The 22785-nt window shown below is 45.4% G+C and overlaps 1 protein-coding gene across 1 annotated transcript in view; it reads left to right on the top strand.

Moving 5' to 3' along the window:
• Window positions 1-22785, top strand: part of ARFGEF1 (ARF guanine nucleotide exchange factor 1) — a 1973034-nt gene that overhangs the window by 579306 nt on the left and 1370943 nt on the right. The window contains exon 10 of the mRNA XM_069621149.1: window positions 16666-16900. Within this exon, the coding sequence (XP_069477250.1) occupies window positions 16666-16900 (235 nt within the window). The remainder of the gene's footprint in view (window positions 1-16665; window positions 16901-22785) is intronic.

The following is a 22785-nucleotide window of genomic DNA, read 5'->3' as shown; positions in this document are numbered from 1 at the left end:
AGTAAAATGAACACAAGGAGGCCTCCTCTTAGACAACATCCTAACAGATATAGAACTTAAACAAGGATGTATCTTCATCTCCATACTTTTTAACTTTTATATTAATGACATTGGCAAGGTTTTCCAAGCAACACGCTCATTTCCTCTGAAACTCGGGACGAGAGAAATCTCCTGGCTTCTTTATGCTGATGACTTAGTGATATTAGAACTCCTATTGGCCTAAAGAGAAAACCAGCGGCTCTAGATAAGCATGCGATAGATAACCTCACAATTAATACAGACAAATCAAATGCAATTATATTTCATCATAAATCTACGTTTAGGTATAGATTCATTTGGGTTCTTTCGAAAGCGTCCTTTGTACAAGTACACCAATGTAGATACTTAGTTCTCAATCTTAACACCCACATTTCAGACCTTCCTTACAAATTAGAGATAAGAACCAAGATGAACCAAGATGAAGTTCCTAGTTGCTCAAGGACAAGCAATACACAATACATTTGGGAAAAATTCTCTTACTTACCGACCAGATTATATCATAAGCAAAAAGTTATACCGATTATTACGTACGGTGCACAGACAAAATTACCATTGCATTGTCCCAAATGGAATTTAATAGAAGGGATTTACTGGAAAAAGCTTTTATCCCTGCCAATGAGCACCCCAATTGCTATGATTAGATTTGAGATGGGACTAACCCTGCTCATGACAATAGTAGCATGGCATAGATTATCAGCATATAGGAAATTGCTCTCAGCTCCAAGTAATCATACATCACTACTTCCAATTCTAAAGAATATCTTAACTTCAGAAAAAAAATCACCCCTGCAATCATGGAAAGTACAATGTAAAACTACACTAGAAGCAGCTGATATTTCTATCGATTTACTAATTAACTTTCCAGGTAAAGCCAAGTCGAAGCTCTGACGATGGGATTGGTGTACTACCTGGAAAATGTGTAACCAATACTCTTCATTTAAATTGGGAGTGTTTATACCTAAATTGCTAAATGAAATGTCTTTGTATATAGAAAGATTTCCTGATCCCAAGTATATTAAGAATGAGATTTACTACCTGGCCTACAAAAATTCAAGATGCAAAGTATAACAAATCCCTAAATCTTTGCACAATGTGCAGATTTTGTGCGGTAACCGAACATCAAGAGTCCTTACAACACTTATTGACCGAATGTGTGTCATTATCACATCAAAGATATCAAGCTTTTCATAGAAATTTGAAAGACTTTTAAACCTTGACGAAAGAAACAATGTGGGTTTGATTGCAAACCTCTTTTGTAACTTACGTAATATTAAACAATGAAAGTTTAGTTGTACTCTGTACCCTTACTTAAGTATTACTTTTGAATGTTGACAGTGAACTAGTTAACAGCTGAATTGTTCATCTTTCATTTTTTAATCTCCATTTTAACATTGTTTTGTTATTCTAGATATTTTAGTATCTTATGTTGCTACTGAAACAATTATGATTTTATCTTTTATTGTGTGGACATTTTATCTATGTGCATTCCAAGAAATGTGGTTGCTATCACGAAATTTGTGGATTTATCTATGCTTACATTGTGTGAAAATGTGCAATTATGATCCGCAAAACGACACTGTGATTTCTGGTTGTTAACTAATTGAAATGAAAAAGTTGTTTAACAACTGAAACAATAAAACAAACAATTTTATTTTTTTATTATTGTGTATAACTGTTGTTAACAGTTTTTACAAAAGAAGAAGAAATGTATTTTCCCAGATGCTCATCAGAACGGGCTAGGTCTTTTAGGGGCTCTCTGAACCTTCACAGATGGCGTCCAGCTTCAGACTGAGTAGAAAGTTTACCACTGCGATTACCGCTCTTCGGTTTAGCCCGTTCATTAGGTATGCCCACTAGTAGTCCTCGTCCATCTTTCCAAAGTTTGAGTAGAGGTGGTCCAGGTGGGTTTCCCTATTGCTATTTGTTCCTGTGCAATTGATAATCAGGTGTCTCAGGCTTTCCTTTAAGTCTGAGTTCCGACAAAATCTACAGCCATCTGATTTAGATTTTCCTCGGATTTTCAGTACCTCATTGGTCTTTAAGGTGTTCAATCTTGCTCTTAGGAAGGTAGCGCGGAAGATCTTGTTCGGAAATTGAAGTAGATAGCTGATAGGTTTGTTCAGTTTTTGGGCGAACGCCGGTAAATGAGCCTCTGATTTATGGTTTGCTGCTATTTGTTGAGTGTCGAACCAATCTAAGTCTTTCAGTTTTTTTGCCGTTCTTTTCGGGTTTGTCAGGAGCTCCTCTTCTGAGCTGCCTATTGCTTTCAAAAGCATTTGATTTTTTTCTAGCCAGGTTTTGAGAGTTTTATTTGACCCCTTCTCAATTTCTTCTCGGATCAGTACATAGATTTTCTCCACAGATGAACTAACTTCTCCTTAAAACATCAAAGTATTGATGGATACTGTTCCTTGTAGAGAAGTGAGACCAAGTTCCCTTCTTATCAGGGCTATTGGAGTCGAAGCAGGTAAACGCAGCACTTTTTTCCAAAGTGAGCCCTCCAATTTGGGCCACGTTGAGTCAGGGATGCCAAAGAATGCCGCTGTGCCATAGGTAAGTGCTCGGACCACTTTCATTTTATAAAAATTCGTCGTCGCCTTTACTGAGAAGCGACCACATTTTTTGTCCATGATGATCAGTTGGTTTGACAAAGTTTTGTTTTTATTGGTCAGAAAGTCTAACATGGATTGCTCATTCCGTTTGTTACTGAACATCGTACCCAGGTATCTGAAGGCATCCACCTCTTCCAGGCGGGTGTTGTTAAAGAACCATGCCTCTGTGGTTTTGCGTTTGGCCGCCTTCGTTAGTCGCATCACTTTGGTTTTTGTTGCGTTGCTTTCCAGGTCGTTCGTATGAAGGTATTCGTTAAGGTTGTCTAACTTTCGTTGTAGCCCTATCTTTGTCTGGTCAATGAGTATGATATCATCCGCGTAGAGTAATCTACTGACTTTTTCGGATCCTAAGGAAGGCGGGAAGGCTATGACCTTCTTTTCGGCTTGTTGGTAATCACCAGTATAGGCATTGTAAAGTACTGGTGCCAGAGGGCATCCTTGCTTGACTCCGCTGGCTGTTCCTATTTCGGCAGAAAGTAGCCCAGTGCCATTCAGTCTGACTCTCATGGATGTTTCTGAGTAAAGTTCTTGTATTGGGTCTAGGAGGTCTGGAGGGCAATTCCAGTTGGCAAGTTTTATCCAAAGTTTTTCTCAGTTTACCTTATCAAAGGCTTTGGATAAATCGATGAAGGCCATGCAAAGGGGGGGGTGCCTTCCTGAACTCTGGCTTTCAAGATGTTGATGGTGAAGATATTTGCATGGTGTTCAAATTTTTCCGGAAGCCTGTTTGAAAATTATCCCATCCTTGTGAGGACACTACCCAGGTTTTGAAGTTGTCCAGTAAAAAGGATCCAAATAGTTTACCAATGCAGTCGAGGAGTGCTATCGGGCGATAGTTGTTGGGATCGCTTCTGTCTCCAGACTTATAGATAGGGACTACATTGGCTGTTTTCCAAGACTTCAGAATGGATGTGGTGTTTGTACAAGATTCAAAAATTTCGGCTATAAGGATTGACCAGGCTTTTGAGTGGATTTGAAGTCCATGTTCGACAAACCGTCAGGACCCAGAGCTCGTGATGATTTGAGGTTCTTGATTTTATCTTCGATGCTAGATGGGTCGGGTTTTATGGCCCACCGGTTGGATCGGCTTGTCCTGGGTTTCAGTTTGTTGCCCACTGGGCCGAAAAGAGTAGCGAAGTGTGTTATCCATGCTTCTTCTGGTACGCTGGATGTTAAAGCGTCCTTGCTTAGTGAGCTGTTGGAATTGACCAGTGACCAAAGTGATTTTGTTTGCTTGCCAGCTAGCACTCGCAGCATTTGTTCAGAGTCTTCTCGATGTAGTTGTAATTTGAAGCCTTTCACCCAGTTCTTATAGGCTTTAGTGACTTTCGAAGCTGTTTCAACGTTGGCACGTGAGGGGGAGCGCCTTGCCTTTCTTACGGCTCTTCTCATCTCCAGCCTTTTATTCCTGAGGGTTTCATTGTTGTGATGGTTAGTCTTTTCTTTTTTCCCGTTACCCGCTTTTTTGATATAATATGGTTGAAGTAGTGGGCAGTAGTCCATGAGGTGTCCCGCCTCCTTTGCATTTACCAACGCTTTTGCTTGGCAGTATTTACGAGTTAATGTCGTAACTGCTGAGGTGTTCATCCCTTAAGCGGGTTGAGTTTGCATAAGTCTCTATATTGGTTGATCTCAGCGCTGTGTCGCTTTCGTGCTTATAGGCGGGGGACTGACCATGTCATTTTCAGCAGGTTATGGTCACTGTTAAGTGTTTTGATGATATCAAAGCCAGTGATCAGCGGGAGAAGGTTTCTGGATAAATAAATATGGTCTAAAGTGGCGCTCCTTCCGGCAAGTTCTCAAGTCAGGAGGCTCGGCTGCGATGCTTTACCTAAGAAGTGGGCATTGTGTAGATCGAAGTTGTCCATCAAATTGGCCCATTTCTTTCCTCTGTCTTGGGAGTTTTCCGACGGTAGTGTCATGTTTGATTTTATCTGACAGTTTTCCTGCCCGTTCTTCTTGATCTCAACGTTTAAGTCCCCGCAGATGACTATGCTTTCTACTAGTTCACTTGATAGGGCGGCTTTTAGAAGGTTTTCGATTTTCTGTAAGAAGGTGTCTGTTACACATTATGCCGGGTTCCAGTATAAATTGATCAGCAGGTATGTCGTTTTTTTTTGTTTGTTAGCATTTTGTAGATTATTGGTTCTTTGTATCAGAGTTGCCAGTATGTGCGGCTCCGCCTTTAACACTTTGCAAAAGTGGAGGTCAGATCCGATTCTTATTGCTGTGTGTAGTCCCGCTCTTGGTCTCCCCGGTGTTCCTTTCAAGGCTGGTGAGAAGGTGATCGCATATCCTTCTATCAACGGTTTACGTTGAATCCAGGTTTCTTGGAAACACCAGATGTCTGCAGATCCTAAGTTGACGTCTGAGGAGTTCATCAGATGGGAGAAACCCCGGGTGTTCCAGGAAACTAGGATTATGTTGGTCACTGGTTCCATGCTCAATGACTGCCAGAGCGCTCCTTAGTTAGCTGGCTTTTGTTTAATTGCTAGTATCTGTAGTTTGTTGATAATGCTTTGGGCAGCCAGGCCCAGCGGTTGACCTCCTCCTTTGGACTTTGTTGCTTCTTGTCCCAATTTGGCTTCTCCTTTCCTTTTAATGGGATATCTTGCTCAATGGTGGTGATCCAATTTTTGTGGGGGCCCGGAGGTACTCTTTCCAGTTCTAAAGAGCTTGGCCGGTGGGCCTCTGTCTGCTTTCGTGTGATTGATCTTGGAGAGTGTTTGTCGTTCACTGCCGACACTCGGTCATTCCGCTGTATAGGTTCGCTCTTGACATAGGCTTCCGTCTTCTTTTCCCTGGAACGTCTCTCCGGGCAGTTTGCTGAGTCTTCTTTGTGGTCAGTACGCTCTTTGGAGCTTATGTAGTCTGTAAGGTCGTAACCCAACGCTCTCAATTTGTTTTTTTCTTTAGTTAAAGCAGATTTGATGGTTTCAGATTGAATATGTAAGTATACGCTGTCCACTCGCTTTTTATCCCTAAATTCCACAATTGTGAGGTCTTCTGTGGATAAAGTTTTCAGGGCTGGGACTAGGTGTAATATTTTTAAGATCGTTTTCCTGTTTAGGATAAATGAGGAGTCTTCCTTCCAGATACTTTTCAAAGTGAAGGAACGTGTCTTGGTGGACCCAGCCAGGCGACTTATGAGATCTCTTCTTTCTTGTCGGTTCCTACTTTTTCTCCTCCATTCTGGTTGATGCCTCTGATTTCTGCGTCCTCTAGATCTTGATGTTCCTTGGTGGTTTAATGGAGACGGAGATCTCACTGTGTGATCTGATTTGTGAGGTCTTTTGAAACTTCTAGTTTTTGAGAGTGCACGCTCCTCTCTGCGTGAGCTTTTGTGCACTCTGGAGCGGCAACGTGGGATAGGCACTGTTGGTCGTTCGTGTGATGCATTTTGAGAATCGTTTCTCGATGATTGAGTCCTCTTAGAAGGGGGTGGGGGTGGACTGGACTTGTCTCGTTCTAGGGGCTATTCCTTTTTTTGGCTGGTGGGTACTGAGAAAGAACTCTGTATTTGTTTTTTTCCAGGAGTTTTCGTTTTTTTTCTTCCAGTGTCAGGAAGATTGGACTTGTTGGCTCTTGAACAGACGGGTTATTTTTTTTGGTTTTTCTATTTTCATTTTTTTTTTTTTGTGGTCCTGGAGCTCGGCCAGAACCACCGGGGATTGACTATTTACGATTCTCTTCCTTTTTTGGGTAGGCGTCCGGTCGTCGTCTTCCCGGTCCTCCCACGTTTCTGTTATGTTTAAAGCTGCGTCCATCAGCTCACTTTCCGTGATTGACCACACAGTGTCTTCTACAGCCCTCTTTTCATCTCTTGATGTTAGTGAGGGCTTCGATGACAGAGGGATGGTGTGGTTTGTGGATTTGGACTCAAAAGGTAGACAGGATTGTTTAAAGGAGGATAACTGGTTGTTTTCGTTGATTTTAAGTCTAATTGAGGGTTAGCTCGTTTTGCTCTTTGCGGGGCCTCTCAACGTGGGGTCGTCTTTTTGAATGGATAGGTCAGCTGACCAAGATGCACACCCGTTTTTTAGTTGAAGACCGGACCTTGTTTTTTTAATGCTTTTATTCGACTTAATTGCCTGGGCTAACTGCAATTTGGAGTTTGAGAGTTTTGTTTTTTCTTTTTGTTTCGTTACCCGGAGCTTATCTGTGATACTTTCCTGTGTTGTGTTTGTTTGGGGATCAGATAGTGCTTTGTTCTCTTGGTTAGTGTGGTCTGTCACTGTTGATTTAGCCGAGTCCCCTGTGAAGTTAAACAATATATATATGAAACTTCCTGAAGCAGGTACTCCCAAGCATCCCTCGGTAACCAGAAACAGCCCCGACAATGGTTAGGATGCTTGGTAGGGCGCATGAGAAACGAGTGACATCCACAATGTATGGCATTTGAATCTCTGCTAAGGTGGGAGGGGAATGCCCCTCCCGGGGCAGGTCGGGGAAAACGCTGGGATGTTATACCGGATGAGACCTGGAGCTACTGCTGTGGGGAAACAAGAAGGGTGGCCATTAATACTACATTTAAATTAATACACTTTAAATACCTACTCCAGTTTTACCACACACCAGCCTCACTACACAGGTTCTACCTAAATACTCTGGAGGGGTGCAGTGCAACCACGGGTGACTTCCTCCACCTAGCATGGAGCTGCCCGAGGGTCAATGAGCTCTGGGAGGGCGCTTGCCCTAATCACTATAACGGGAGACAATTTAGTCCTGCACCCGCTGACTGCACTCCTGGAACACACATGCCAGATTCCAAGGGGGTCAGGGGTGAGAAGACTGGTGAGTCTACTGCTGGTTCTGGCCAAAAGAATGGTGGTGTTGGTGTGGGGCAGAACCCAGGCCCCGAGGGTGGAGCAGTGGCGAGCTGACATCCAATACTGCAATGAAATGGAATCAGAACTTGGTAGATTGTCCCCCGATCTGAACAAACCCAGGGGGATATATGGGGCCCATACAATATCTGATCTCCTTGTCAAAGAGGCACAGATTGCAGTCGCTAATGACACCTTAAAGGTTCTGCATGATACATATGCGATGTGATAACTCGAAACAGAGAAAAGGGGAAAACTGACACGACCGCTCTGGGGAAACCTATGTAGGAACTGAGCACATGAGAAAACTGAAAAGTTGCACTGGAATAAAAGGCGATGTTTATCAGCAATGTAGATCAGAGATATGCCTAACATTCCACCACTGTATTCAGGAGACGTTACTCCCTGTTTTTGTTACTGTTTGGCACCAAAGCAGCAGCGAAAAAGTTAATAAAGATTATTTTTTAAAAATAGGCCGTACTTTTTCTTTAGTAAAAGTAATCTGGAACACAATTTAGCTTATTTTCTCCTATATCTGGCTTACCTAACACCCCACAGAATTAATTCTGTGACTAGATTTTTCACTGTTCGTGTCCCCCTTTCTCACTCTGCGTAAGGAATGGACAGCCCCTGCCACTGATTAAGGGATGTAGCACCCTTCTCACTAGTAAACCCATATAATGCCCTTTCACCCTCTCAAGCAGGTTCACTTCCTTTTAGGTTCCCAAGGCCTCACTCTGAGGCCTCTTAGTGCTTGTTGCTGCAGTAGCTTGGTCACCCAGCCAACCTTTCCTGGGACATGTCTGTTTGCCAACGTGCATAAGCACCACTGGCCCAGGCTGCTCTGCTGTACATTTGGTGCTAGTTTATCTTGCCAAGCATCAGCATATACTGCCAGTGCCAGCTCCACGAACACTGCTCTGCCTTCTCCACTTATGTCTCTCTCCTTATAGTGCATCCAGTCCTATCTCTAGCATGATCCTATTGATTAACTGTTGGTGAATGTAAGGAGCCTATCCGATAAGCTAATTGTGTACTTATATCCAGCTGTCGTGGGTCCTCTGCTTTCTGAGCATTTAAGAGGTCCAGCAATTTAATATCAGGCAGTCCTACACCTGATGGTCTCTTCCGCTCTGGACTCTGACTGCTCCTTGGCAGTTACTGCAGTGCCGCATTAGTGTTTTGCTCGCTGTTGCGCAGTCCACAACCCGGTCAGTGCACCAGTCTTGTTTCATCAGCATCAGGACAACTACACTGAGGTCACTCGCTTACAAGCTGTGTATTGACATCGACAGAATAGTGATGTTCGCAAATTGGAAATTAGGTGAACATCTGCAGAAGAGAAGACTCCTCAGTGCAGCTTTATGTAGTAGCACATAAAATTCTACTCTACACATCATCCAGCTGGCTCAAAGGGAAACTATACCCAGCTCACAATGTAGAGCCTCCACAAGGACAGCCTGTGGAACTCCAAGAATGGTATAAGGCATAGTGCACCAGAGTCTGCAGTGGAAAGCAACGAGATTCACTTGAAAATCATGCCTGATCAGAATTGCTGATAAGAGGCTCTCATCTGTGACAGAAGATGAGCACTGACTTCTGCTCACTCCGAAATGACGGTTACCTGTTGGTGGTCATTGACAATTACTCGAAGTATCCCGAGGTAGAACTGGTCGCGACCACAGCTGTCCAGTCGAACTTCTCAAGTTAGAAAATATTCTAGACACACATGAACTGCCAGAGGTGGTCAGATATGACAATGGACCCCTTTTTAAAGAAGACAATAACAAAACACACACACACACTCTCCCCCCTGCCCCTCGTATCGATCTTTTTGGGCCAAACCATCAAGACAACAATCTTGCTAATTCCATTGTGCAATGTGTCTGTACCAAAGATTGTGAAAGCAGGAGGCAAAGAGCCCAGGAAACACAGATAGGAATTTGGGATTGTAGTGTCCTGTAGGTGGACCTCCTCACACTCTTTACCGCTCTCTCTCTTTAATCAGAGACTGACACGGGAGCTGGGGTGCAACACGTCTTCTCTTTATTTAATCTCAACACCAACTGCCGCTCCACACGGTAACCCCTCCCCTTCCTGTCACGTGGGGCGCAGCCCACTGAACAATCAATAACAGAGAGAGAGGACTGTTCCTCTCTTCGATACTTTGGTGACGACACCACACCCTCCCGTCACTAAACAGTCAGTTGCGTTCTCAACCCATTTCTTCGATGAGACGAGTAGGCCGCCTTCTGGTTCTGTGTGGTCGGAGGTCCACACTTGTGGATGGTGCCACCCATTCTCTTGATGTTATATCATCTCCTGAATCTTCCCTGTCTCCCTCATAGGGGGCGTCCCATTGGGAGAAAGTGTCACACACACTTGAATTTCTTGAGCGCTGAAAACCAGGCATCTTTCTAAAGTGAGAAGAGTTTCACGTTATGGACCGGTGATCTCCTTCTGCGGTGATGAGCGATCCCTTCTTCCTAGTGATGATGAGGGGTTCTTCATTGAACGGAGTTGCGTTTTTGTGCTGTGGCCGTTGTCGGACCACGACCAGATCCCCAGGCGCCAGGTCACTCTCTCTGGCCCTGCGCTTGCGGTCGGCTGCCTCTTTCATGTGTTCCTTCATGAGGGAGTCTCGTGTTCGCATCTCCGCGTCCTCTTCGTACTGTCCTTCAATGTCGGGCGCGTGCGGTATTCGCGTTCTGATCATTCGTCCGAACATTACTTCTGATGGTGACTTCCCCGTGGTGCTGTGTGGAGTGTTCCTATAATCTCGCATGAGTTGGTACAGCAATTTTTCGACGGGTTCTCCCGTGAGGCGGGCGATCTGAGTCGTGCGCTTGATGTTACTCATGAATCTTTCTACAGTGCCATTTGCTTGGGGCCACAGCGGCGTTATCTTACGATGATGGAAACCCATGTATTCTGCGAATCTCTGAAAGTCTTGTCCCGTGAAGGGTGGTCCGTTGTCAGACTTCACAACCTTCGGTATGCCATAGATCGCGAACATCCGATCCAGTGCTGGGATGGTGTGATGTGCAGCGGTGGATGGGATGACCTGTAGGTCTGGATATCTAGAGTATTCATCTACCGCTACCAAAATGTATTCGCCCCCTTCCATGGGCCCAAAGTGGTCGATGGCTATCTCTTCCCATGTTCCTTCGGGTAGTGCGGTCATTCTTAGTGGTTCCGGGACTGTGTGCGGCTTTACAATGGCACAGGTGGGACAGTTTTGTAATAACTCCTCCACAGAGGTGTCCAGTTGGGGAAACCATAGCTTTTGCCTCAGCATCCTTTTGGTGGATACAATTCCCCGGTGTCCTTCATGAGCTAGCTCTAGCACCTTCTGGCGTAGGCTTCGCGGTATTACTAATTTCGTCCCTTTTAGTAGTAGTCCTTCCTCAGACTTCGCAAGTTCTTCCTTTACGGCCAAAAGGCATGTGATGTCTCGTCTGATGTCCTCGTTCATTGTTTCACGTATCTGCTTTGCATGTTTCCACCGTCCTGTTTCTAGACACCTCAAGATGGTCTGTATTCCTTGATCTGTGTTGGATTCCCTCGTTATCTGTTCCATGTCGAGCCCTTGCGGTGTGCTGCTGTGAATAACATATCTGATGTATTGATCAGCAATGGATTGTTCTGGTCCGCTCTTTTCCTTGGGGTGCCGGGAGAGGAAATCTTCTGGATTTTGTTCCTTCCCTGGCCGGTGTATGATGTTGAATCGATAGTCCTGTAGCCTAAGAGCCCATCTGGCTATCCTTGGTGGCATTTTGGCTTGTGGGTTGCCGTAGATGAAAGTGAGTGCCTGGTGATCCGTCACAAATGTAAAAGGTTTCCCATATAGGAAGAGGTGAAAATGCTCACAGGCCCATACGACCGCCAGTCCTTCCTTTTCTGCTTGAGAGTAGGCTTGTTCAGTTTTTGATAGGCTTCGACTGGCGTACGACACTATGTGTTTTTCGCCTCCCTCTTTGTCGTCTAGTTGTGTGAGAATGGCGCCTACCCCAACGGGACTGGCGTCTACGACAAGTTCTGTTGTCTTCTTGGGGTCAAAGTACGCCAGGTTTCGGGCGTCTGAGATGCGGTCTTTGATGATCTGGAATGCTTCTTGGCATTTGGGTGACCACACGAATTCGGTGTTTAGTTTGGTTAAGGCTCTCAGGGGTTCACTGATGGACGCAAAATCACGTATGTACCTTGTGCAGTAGCTTGCGAGCCCCAGGAACGATCTGAGGTCAGATGTTGTGGCGGGTGGTGCAGCTTCTCGGAGTGCACTAACCTTTTCGGGGTCAGGCGTCATGCCCTTCTCTGAAAATATGTGTCCGAAGAACCTGAGCGTCTTCTTGCGGAATTCACACTTTTCTTTGTTGAGTGTTAGCTGGGCTTCCTCCAAGGCCATGCAGACTCTCATCAGAGTGTCATCATGTTGTTCCTGAGTCTGGCCGAACACCAGAATGTCATCGCTGTAATTTAAGCAGTTGGGCACATGCTTGATTACATTGTGGATTTCTGCTTGAAAGATTTCGGCCGCTGAGGATACTCCAAAACTAAGTCGCTTCTAGCGGAACAGACCTAGATGGGTGGCAAACGTTGTTATGTATCGTGATTTCTTGCTGAGCTCCAGCTGATGATAGCCTTTGTTTAGGTCTAGCTTTGAGAATGTTGTCGCCCCATTTAAGAGGTGCACCATGTCCGTTATTCGGGGGGCTTGATGTCTCTCTCTTAGGATGGCTTCATTTGGTCTTCTCATATCTACACATATCCTAATGTCCGGAGATTCTCTTTTGGGTACCGGCACTATAGGAGAGACCCATGGTGTGGGGCCTTCCGCGGGCTCAATGATGTCGGCCTCTAGTAGCTTAGTTAGTTCGCTTTCAACTTGCTGTTGAATGTTGATAGGGATGCCCCTGTAGTGTTGGGCTACTGGAGTGATGTGGGGGTTGATGTGAAGTTCAATCTGTTTTCCCTTCAGCTTTCCTAAACCTTTGAACAGGGCCGGGAATATTTGATCGATGCTTGCCGTTGGGTCTAGGTACTTGTGCACCATGAGACGATACAATATGTGAATGAGTCCCATCTCAGCGGCTGACCGATAGCTCAAGATGCATCCGCTCTCAGTGGCGGCTTCTAGTACGTGCATGGGGATGCTTTTCTTGTGTTCCTTGTACTGGCATGATGCCATGAAAAACCCTTTGCATGCTAGGGGTGTTTTTGATCCATAGGGATAGGTGAGGGCTCGTGCTGGCTGTAGGCGAAGGGCGTCCGGTATGCTTTGGTATACTTATTACGTTCACAGTTGCTCCAGTATCTATCAGGAATTCTGCAGCTGTTTAGTTTATTTGTATTCTTAGTGTCGGGCTGTGTTCCTTGGCCATGTTGTTTCCAAGGGCGTATAAATATCCCTTTTTCCGTGGTGCTTCTTGTTGCATTTCCGGTCTGCGGGACCTCTCCTCTGAGGATGCACTTGACACGCTGTCTGACTGTGATTGTTCTATGAGGCACCTCGCGTACCTTCTGGGTGGTTTTGTTCTCCCTCCATTCTCTCCTCTCTTGTCTTCTTTCCGGTTGCTCACCGTGGTGACGGCGCTGTCCCTGTTCCGGGAAGTGATGTGCCGCCCTGCTGTGGTGGGAGAGTTGATTCTGCTCTAGTTCCGTCGAGGATTTCCCACTCCTACCGGCTCCTTTCATTTTGCTGCGAAATATCAGGCATACGGACTTGTAGTGGTTGTCACCACCACATGCGGAGCAGGTCTGTCCCATGGCCGGACACGTCCCTTCGTGTGGGTATTCATGGCCACATCTGTAGCAGAAGGGATCCGTGTTGGTTCTCGTTATACCCTCCAGCTTGTTGATGCTTTCCTGCTTGCCGTGTGTGATCTTTATATCGTCCAGGCCTTCCACTTGTGCTGCGAGGGCAGCGTCGGATCTCGCTAGGCGCAGGATTTCTTTTAGACTTCTCGGCTGTTGTAATAGTCGCCTCCGGAAGTCCGCGCTTTCACACCCCACAATGATTTGTGATCTGAGGGCCTCTTCATTCGAGTAATTATTGAAATCACAGTGCTTCATTTTTGATCTTAGCCTCATGACGAACGCGTCTATGGATTCTCCTTTGTTTTGCTTGGTAGTGTGGAATACATGTCGCTCGTAGTCCACGTTTGTGTGAGGTGTGAAGTATTCTGTGAGCGATGTTTTTAGCTTGATGTAAGTATCGATGTTGCCTTCCGGCATTTCCTCGAGGATATCACGCACGTTGGAACCTACCGCATGGTTTAGGAGGTTCAGTTTTTGTTCATCCTCCAGTGGTCCAGCTGCCTTTAGGCATACTTCAAAGTCTCTCAGCCATCTTCTCCACCTTGACCCCAGGGTGCTTGTCTCTGAGAGGTCAAAGTTAGCTGGTAATTGGGCTAGGAGGCTGTCCGTCATCTTCCTGTGCGGGGACGCTGTGGGGTAGGAACCCTCTTCTTGTGCTGGTGTCACTGGGACAGTGAGTGACACCCTTCGGGCTGGAGTCGCTGTAGCAGTGGGTGACTCCTCTCCTGAGCCACTCATGAGCCGGACCTGAGCTTGCTTATTGTACGCGAGTGCGGTGGCGTCTGGCCGCCACTAGGGGGCGCTGTGTTGGGGAGTTCGCTCTCCCTGCGTCAAAACGGGTGTGGATGGCTGCGTGGGGTCTATGAGGCCTTCGATGTGCGTCTCCTGACTCGCTGCTCGCATAGGGGTTTGTGTGCTTACCCTTATAAGGCAGGCGCTGAGCGGGCACAATGTGTCTTTTTGGCCATTTCCCTGAGTTGTTGTGGAGTTATTTGCTTCAGCCGTTGCCGTTGGCAGGAGGTCAGTGCACCTCGACCGCCCGGTGGTGTGATGCGGGGAGTCGCCGCTCCACCCGCGGCGTTTGAGGTCGCGTCTAGGGCGTCGATGCCGTTGGCAGGAGTGATGTCTTCTCTTTCTCCCGCCCGGAAGGTAGTAGCGCGGGGAGCCGCCGCTCCTACTCTGCCCGTGGGCTGAGTGCTGCGTGGCCTCTTCCGGTGGCGGGGAGCCCTCACGCTCTGACCCGCTATCCTCGGGGCATCGGAGGACGGGAAGCCTCACGGGCGTCACGAGCGCTGTGACTTGAGGTGGCGGGCATGGCGGGGCGCGTGTCCGCCTCGTCGCCAGATGTAGTGTCCTGTAGGTGGACCTCCTCACACTCTTTACCGCTCTCTCTCTTTAATCAGAGACTGACACGGGAGCTGGGGTGCAACACGTCTTCTCTTTATTTAATCTCAACACCAACTGCCGCTCCACACGGTAACCCCTCCCCTTCCTGTCACGTGGGGCGCAGCCCACTCAACAATCAATAACAGAGAGAGAGGACTGTTCCTCTCTTCGATACTTTGGTGACGACACGACACGGATAAAGTTCTGGTGGGAAATCAAATACAGTCAATTTCAGCATTCAGTTAGAGCCATGGCTTCGCAGTGGTGGCACAGCATTGGCATTGATTGCGGGGCCCTTAACAGTGACTAGGTATGCAGTGTATTTTAAGTAAATCAACGGAGCAGAAACCTTTCCTACCCAATTGACTAAGCCTGAGGGGATAGACAATGAACTAAAAAAAAACAACCGAAGAGCCGGAATATAAATGTCCTTATTGATACAGCCAAACAATCAGAGGGAGCACTGAATACTGCGTGACTCCATTGCTTTACCAAGACCATAGTGAATACAGAAACTGAGGAATTAAAACTAGACAGAAGTTATGTTTATGTGCAATAATATGAGCTTGTGTCACCACTTTAATAAGTCTTTCCAACCTCCAAGCTTGTGCAGTCACCGAAGCAATTGTCAGGCATTGACCATGCAGTTCGTTTTGTCAGTGCAGTCACAGCACCGACAGTCGGAGCTAATTTGTTTTGTCTTAACTTTCCCTTAACTTCCCAATTAAACATTTCGGAGGACCATCAACCCATCTGTCCACCAGTGTGTCTTTTCAAACAGACACCAGGTACAGTATGGACCCTAAATTTATAGTGAACCCGGCTTTCCTGCAGTGTGTCACGTTGCCGTTTTTCCCTTTAGAACACTCCACGTTGCTGCTGGGCCGTGTCTTTTCTTCCTGGTGGGGGCAGGAACAAGACACTTGTTTTCTGTGTTTACCTTGATGTCTCAAGTCTGGCAAACCCTGGCTGCATTGCAATGTCTTCTAGTGCCACCTTCCCGTTCCCTGCATTTCCCAGCGGCAGAGGGCACCAGATGCATAGAGTTTGGACTCTGAAGGCTGTCCCCATCTATTCTACATGCCTTACTCCCATAGAGCATCCAGATCCCATAATTTCCTTCACACTTACATTTTATTAACACACAATCACTATTATGTGGTGCCTTAGAACACTCAACACTTTCATTTTCATCTCAGTTTGTTTTAAATGTTGCTAATGCACAGTCTGCTCAGCTTTATAGCAGTTGCCAAGTACCTTTGGGTGGAGTGCAGTAATGCTGTAAATGTATTTGGAGCGATTTGATGGGCAAGAGCTTCTGGTCTCTGTGACTGCAGTCGGGTCAGGGTTTCCGTGTGTGTCTACGTCGTTGCTGCAGCTGGTATCGGAGCTCCAGCTGGTACTTTCCCACCTTTTTCTGATGCCTCGGACAGACTCAAGTTGAAGGCGACTCACAAAACTGCGTCCACCCGTACTATGGAAAAACTGGTGGACGTTAAAATAATGAGCAAAAAGAACACAATATTTTGTTGTTTTAAAAAAATGCCAAATTATTGAAAAAGCTATGAGAAATTGTCCCTTTCAATTTGACATTTCTGCTGATGTAATCACACTTTAATATGTGTAATCATTGGGATTAGGAATCGGTATTTCAGCTGTGACCTGGTGTGTGAGCGCTGTTTTGCACAGGCTGCTTGAATGTTGAGCCATGCCATCTTTCCATTAGTTCCTAGACTGCTGCTGTCAGTCAAACATTTTCAAAGGCTTTTTCTTAAAATAAAACTTGGGATAGCTCCTTGCCTTCCTTTTTTTTCTTTTTTCTCTTGCCTATTTTTCAATCAGTTTTTCAAACGATAAATAACATTAGCTTTACCCTGATGTAAAGACATACTGATTGCTTTCTATTGATTAAGCGACATGTTACATTGAAAGAGACATGTTACATTCAAAATGGATGGGTTTTAAGTTCCCTTTTTTCATTCTAGGTCCCACGAATTGCGATCGAAGGTTATTTCGTTGCAGCTGCTTCTTTCCATTCTGCAGAATGCAGGTCCTGTTTTCAAGACAAATGAGATGTTCATCAATGCTATTAAGCAGTATCTGTGTGTTGCACTATCAAAGAATGGAGTCTCGTCTGTTCCAGAGGTTTTTGAACTCTCGCTGTCAATTTTCCTCACCTTGCTCTCCAACTTTAAGACTCACTTAAAGATGCAAATTGAGGTAGGTGACAGAGCTGGAATATAGCAGCACAAGCGTATTGTTACACACCTTTATATTCCCGTTTTATTTTCGTTGGCTAACATGTGCAATGCATTTTCCATCTTTACTGGAAACACTCTAAACTCTTCATAATGTGCTAGTAGTGTTCTTGACCAACATCTAGTATCTCACAAATAACTCATTTCTTTATCTTGATAACTTGTTAGGAGACCTGTGTGGAAGGCTGTTGATGCATTTTCTTTTAACACTTGTGCATCCTATCTATTGTGTTAGAACTTTGCAGCTGCTATAGTAAATTCATCCGTCAATATTTTCTGCTTCGAAGCGTTTGTTCACATGGCTTTGGAAAGTTTTCATCTGTTTGTTTTCTGAAAATATTTGACTTTTAAGATTGATCCTGTTCTTTTTTTTTGCTCTTTTGCCATTTGATCTCGTTGGTAATGAGAATTTTCTTTTGTAATTTTTTTGCCATTTTTATTGATTTTACTTTTCTCCTTTGGTCATATAGTTTGATCCTGTAAAGCAGCTACTCTAATGACAATTGTGAAAACAGAATGTGCCGTTTTCAGCCTGATAACAGTGAATCAAAGTGTGAGGTCCACAACTTTGTGAACCTAGGATCGCCTTTTTATTCTCTTATAACTGAGTTTGGACATCTTTCTTCTTCAAGAGTGGAGAAGTTGCTTCTGAAGATCAACTTCCAGAAACTAACATGTTGCTTCCAGCACATTTGGTGGAAAAAGCAGAAAAAGCCAGAAGGAAAAGTCACAAAAAGTCATTACATACGGCTTTACCAACTCTGAGAGATTGGCCGTTCTCACTAACCCTTTCAGGACTCCCATTACGCATAATACTATTCTGACTATAGGGACTGAGTGGCAATGAGACACAAACTCTCGCACAAGGTTTCTGTACAGGTGCAAAGGGACATGTGGGAGGAAATGTGCACTCATTCACATTATGAGCAATGTTATATCATCTTGGCATGTGGTCATTTAGTCTTTACACAACAATTTTAACACGCTGATGATGGATTCAGCATCATACCACACAAGGAATTGGCCTAATCAGTCTGTTTTTGGGAGTAGCCCATAATCAAAACCAACCCTTAAGTCTGCTCAAGTATAGGTTAGTATGAAATGTAGAGTTTAGGCCATGTGTGAAGGGATTAATGTGGGGGAATTGAGGACATGCAGCCTGCAAACACCAGAGAAAAAGGGTGGACTTTAAGGTTAAGATTCAGAACATTCTCTGGTGCATGTCTTGTCTGGGATAGGATCGTAGGATGCAAAAGCTATATAAACAATCCTTCCCTTTCTTACTATCAGGTCCAGAACTGCCCTTCAATTTGCACAGGGTCCAGGTTGCCACCATATCAGGTCTGGGGCAATGCCCCCACACACACACAAACTGCTCAGCAGGTCCAACCTTGCCTCTGTCTAACTCTAGTCTGAAGTGTGAAGAAGTTGTGGATGGGAGGGGTGAGCTTGGCACACAGGACCGGGCTCTACCAATGGGATTCTCTTGCATTATAGTGCAGATAGGGAGAAACAGTATATGAGGAGGGACACAAAGCTTGAAGGTGTTCTTTGGTTATTTGCCCACCCATTGACTTCCAATGGCCCTGCCAAACCCTTTGGCCATTCCCACCCATTTCCTGCCTCTCCCTGCCCAAAGCACTGCCTCATGGGAACTCTTTCAGCTTGCTTTAATCAAGCCTTACCATCAAACTCTGCACTCAAAATGCCTGCCACTGTGTTTTCAAAGCATTCTTCTGAGAGGTAATGACTTAATTGGCATTGTAGACGCCCTACTGAATGTCTAAATCAGATCTGCCTGCAGCTACTAGATTTATAAGCACTATGTGTGCCCTTCACTGAAGTTCTGTTAAAGACAAGCCAACAGTTTTGGCTTCTGTCTAAGTATTGGGCATTTGCCAGGCACTGCTGTTAGATGCCCAGGTACTTGCACCATTCTGCACCTGTTATCATCAATGGCTAGTTAATACCACTACAGCAGTGCCTGGCAAGTGTCTTTCCCATGCCTGCAGAAAAACCATACTTTTGGCATTGTTAATGATTGTTTTTAAGTTGCTCTCCTCATCGGCTATGCACTGCGCGTGGAGCTACACCCTTTTGGGGGGGGAGAGGGTCTTTTGATTTGGGCGTCAGTAGACTATTCAAACAACTTGACTCATTAAAAGAAGCATTTAGAGGAGTCTTCTTGGAGTCTGATACCACATGATTGATCGTAGCCAGGCAACCCCAACCAGTCACTACATGATATGGCATTTATAACACGCCTATACACAAGTGTTTTATGGCGCGAGTTCCTGGGAGTCTTTCCAGTACCCACAACTGTCACCTGCCCTCATTGTGTCTGGTACTTTAACAAAACATTGAGGGGTTTATATTTTCACATATTTACCCTACACAAAAAAAACAGACCAAGCTGAACACTGGTTGATCATAAAAGGGATAGCTATGACAGAATTGGGCAGAAGATGGACAGACTCATTCCTCTCACATATGCACAAGCCCCCTCTATGCAGCAAAAACCTTCTTAGCAAGACAAGATGGTAGAACTCCAGGTATTTTTTTGGAAAGGTAACCACACACTTCGAGGTAAATATGGGGGGTGCTATTTTACATAGCCTGACCATCATATGATGGGACTCGGATGAACAAATCAGTGGCAGAGTCAGCCTTTGGTGCCAGGGGACGATGGGTCCTGAGGGGGTAACAGAGTTCTTGTATGGTTCAGTCAGTCATGGCTGGTGAACATTTTCGGTGGACTAATTAGCGTGAACGAGCGACCGAGCATAGCAAGGAGCCCAAAACCTGAGAATATTTTTTTAATGATGTGTTGAAATGGTGCATTTTACAACTCACTTTTTGAGATAAATGGTGTGAAAAAACATACAATTTCTTCTGTCCTTTGGCACATGAAACAATCCAGTTAATACCATTGTACAAATAGTTGATCATTTTAGAAAATGTTCACGAGGCTGCCGCCACAGTCCATTTATGCTAGCAATGGTCACAATAAATCCCTTGAATGAGGCTGAGGGCACAGCTCATTTATGCCAGTAATGGTTGTTGTCAATGATTTGCATGAGCCTCTGGTCACAACCTATCTATGAAATGAATGGCCACTGTAAATCACTTCCATGAGGCTGCAACCCCAACCTATCCATGCCAGTAATGATCATCGTAAATCACTTGCATGAAGCTGCAGCCACAATCTTTGTCCTTATTGTCAATACCACCTATGGTCACTGTAAATAACTTGCTTGAGGCTGAATGTGAGAACACAATAGATTGGTATGCCCAACCACATAAACACATGCACACATTGCATTCGTGCTCACACTTAAGCATAAGCCAGACACCCACCCACGCAGCCAGATTTGCATACACACAAGCGCACACACACACACACACACACACTCTCTGTGTGAATATACACGTACATACAAGCACAGCTACAGACTCACTCAACTAGTCCTTCAGTGTGCACACACCGACATACATTCACTGCATACATTACATTCAAACACATATACAGTAAAAAAAAAAACACTTTCCTTTAGGTCTTCTCTGCAATTAATCTTCACGCAGTGGCACACTGAGGTAATGCATTCCGGCTGCGCCAGTGTACTACAGGAGGACTAGAACACAAAGTGAGACCCAGGGCCACTGAGCAACATGGGTGCTTAGCAGCAAAGAGCAAGCGAACCATTGTTTTTTAAAAACAAGTTATGATAAAGCAGGGCTGGTACTCATATTGACAATGACAATCTGACCTCCAGTCCTGTGGGAAACAAAGGGGGTGAGGCAGGCACTGAAATGGGGCAGAGGGAGGTGAGGTGGCGACCACACCCATGTATTTCCCCCCTCTCCCTCAGCCCCTCCCCTGAAACAAATGGACTGAACGAAAGAGGTAGAACCTCAAATATCAGTGCTGAATGAGGCTGTGGCTGTCAATGCTATTGTATGTCATAAATACACAGATTCAGAGATGAATGACAAATCAAGGTGATAAAAATGCTGGACGGTTGGGCCTTGTAGAGAAATATTCTTAAAAAGATGTTCCCTAACAACTCAAGATCACATTTACCTCAGTTGGCATGCCGCACCACCTGCAATACAGAATTACTTTGCAGCGCCATATGCAGGAGCGACAATATTAGCTGATCAGTCGCCGGTCTTGATATATTCAGATCAGTGTAAGCACTGAACGGCGGGTGATGGTGAGCAAAGGACATTGCTCTATGTACTCTAAGGAATCGGGATTAAGACTCGGACACAGGGGCCTTGTGATGTTTGTTATAGACGTTTATCAAAGAAAAAAGGGGGTTGGGGAAAGACCCATCTCACCCTATCGCTACGAGGGGTTTCCATGCCTCAACTAAACTAAAGGATGTCTGTGTCAGAATGTCCAAAAGTAAAGAGTTCTGTGTCCTGTGCACAACATCCTAACCTGGCCCTTACATGCTAAACTCAAAATAAAGTGCAATGGGATATAGTCTTTCAACTGACCATCTGCAGCTTTTTTCAAATGTCCAACACAAAGTTCAAAAAGTAGCAAAAATAAACAAATAATCAAAGTACCACGATCCTCAGTAGGGGGTCCCCTTCCCTGGAGTTTCCCAGGCTCTTTACAGTTCACAACCACATATATCTCTCCTAAAATAGGCAGTTTGCCAGCTCAGGGAGGTATGGTTCCCTCCCCCCAGATTTCACACAGTCAAGGAGTTATCTTTCTCTCCTTGGCTTTTACAACATATTCAACTTTACAGTCCAGCAGGTATGGTTCCCTGCCACTGGATTTCACACACCTAAGAGGTTGTTTTTCGTCTTCTTGACTCTCACAGTTTATTCACAATTGGGGTGCGTGCCTGGTATACTCTCCTGCCAGGGTTTTCACAATGTTGCCTTTCTGATTCGCCGAGCGTCCCAGACTCGCAACAGTTTGCTTGGTATACTCTCTTGCCAGGTCTTGCTCCACATGTAACAGTCTGACTCATTCAGCCAGCGGGTCTTCGACCCACTTTCATTTGTTTCATTCCGTAATGCACTCTGCGTCCCAGCTTCCTTGCTCAGGTTCGCCCTGTGAGTATAGCCGTCTCTCCTTGTCATGTGGCACATGCTGCAAAGGGCCTCACTGTCCCAATTCCCCTCTGTGGACTCACTGGTGGTCTGTGGCGTCTTCAGCATCCTCCGCTCTCCTCGGTTTCTCCAGCGGGGTCCCTCCTCCTGTTGGTGTCCCGTCTGCTCTTCGGGAACCCACTATGCTTTGTGCTCCTGTCCACAGCATCTCCGGCTGCAGGCCTCCGTGCCGCGTACCTTCGAACTCTGAGCTTCTCGTGACGGTGCTAGTTGGAGCTCTCCTGCTCCCTGCTACAGCAGGCTTCATCTTTGCTTCCCGACCCGCGTTGAGTGTAGTGGTTCTCCATCTTCCTCGCAGTGCCAAGGTTTTAAATTTCACAGCGCCTATCGGATCCATCCAACCACTAGAGCGCATCTCTAGTTCTATAAAATAAAAAGCCCTTTCACTATCCCAGCTCATGCCTGGCAGTTGTTCCAGTACGTCTTGTTTTTGATTCGGTGGAAGACTGGAGGCTATCCGGCAATAGTTTCCCCGGAGAGGGAGTCATGACATGACTTTATTCACCACAGTGCATCCAGACCATAGATATTATCCATGTTACAGTTCTGATGCAAGATTTGTATCCTAAATGCAGATGGGAAAACGTTGTCAGGTTTGAGGGTAACAAAGTATCCTGTTATCCCGATTCTGCACCCAAGTGCAGCTGAATAAGATTACAATTTTGGGGCATGACCAGAACTTTAGATGAGACCTGTTACGCAAAGCTATGCTCT

Source organism: Ambystoma mexicanum, chromosome 5q, assembly GCF_040938575.1.
Source record: "Ambystoma mexicanum isolate Mex_15411 chromosome 5q, UKY_AmexF1_1, whole genome shotgun sequence".
Lineage (NCBI taxonomy): Eukaryota > Metazoa > Chordata > Amphibia > Caudata > Ambystomatidae > Ambystoma > Ambystoma mexicanum.
This window is presented reverse-complemented; position numbering and strand designations above follow the sequence as displayed.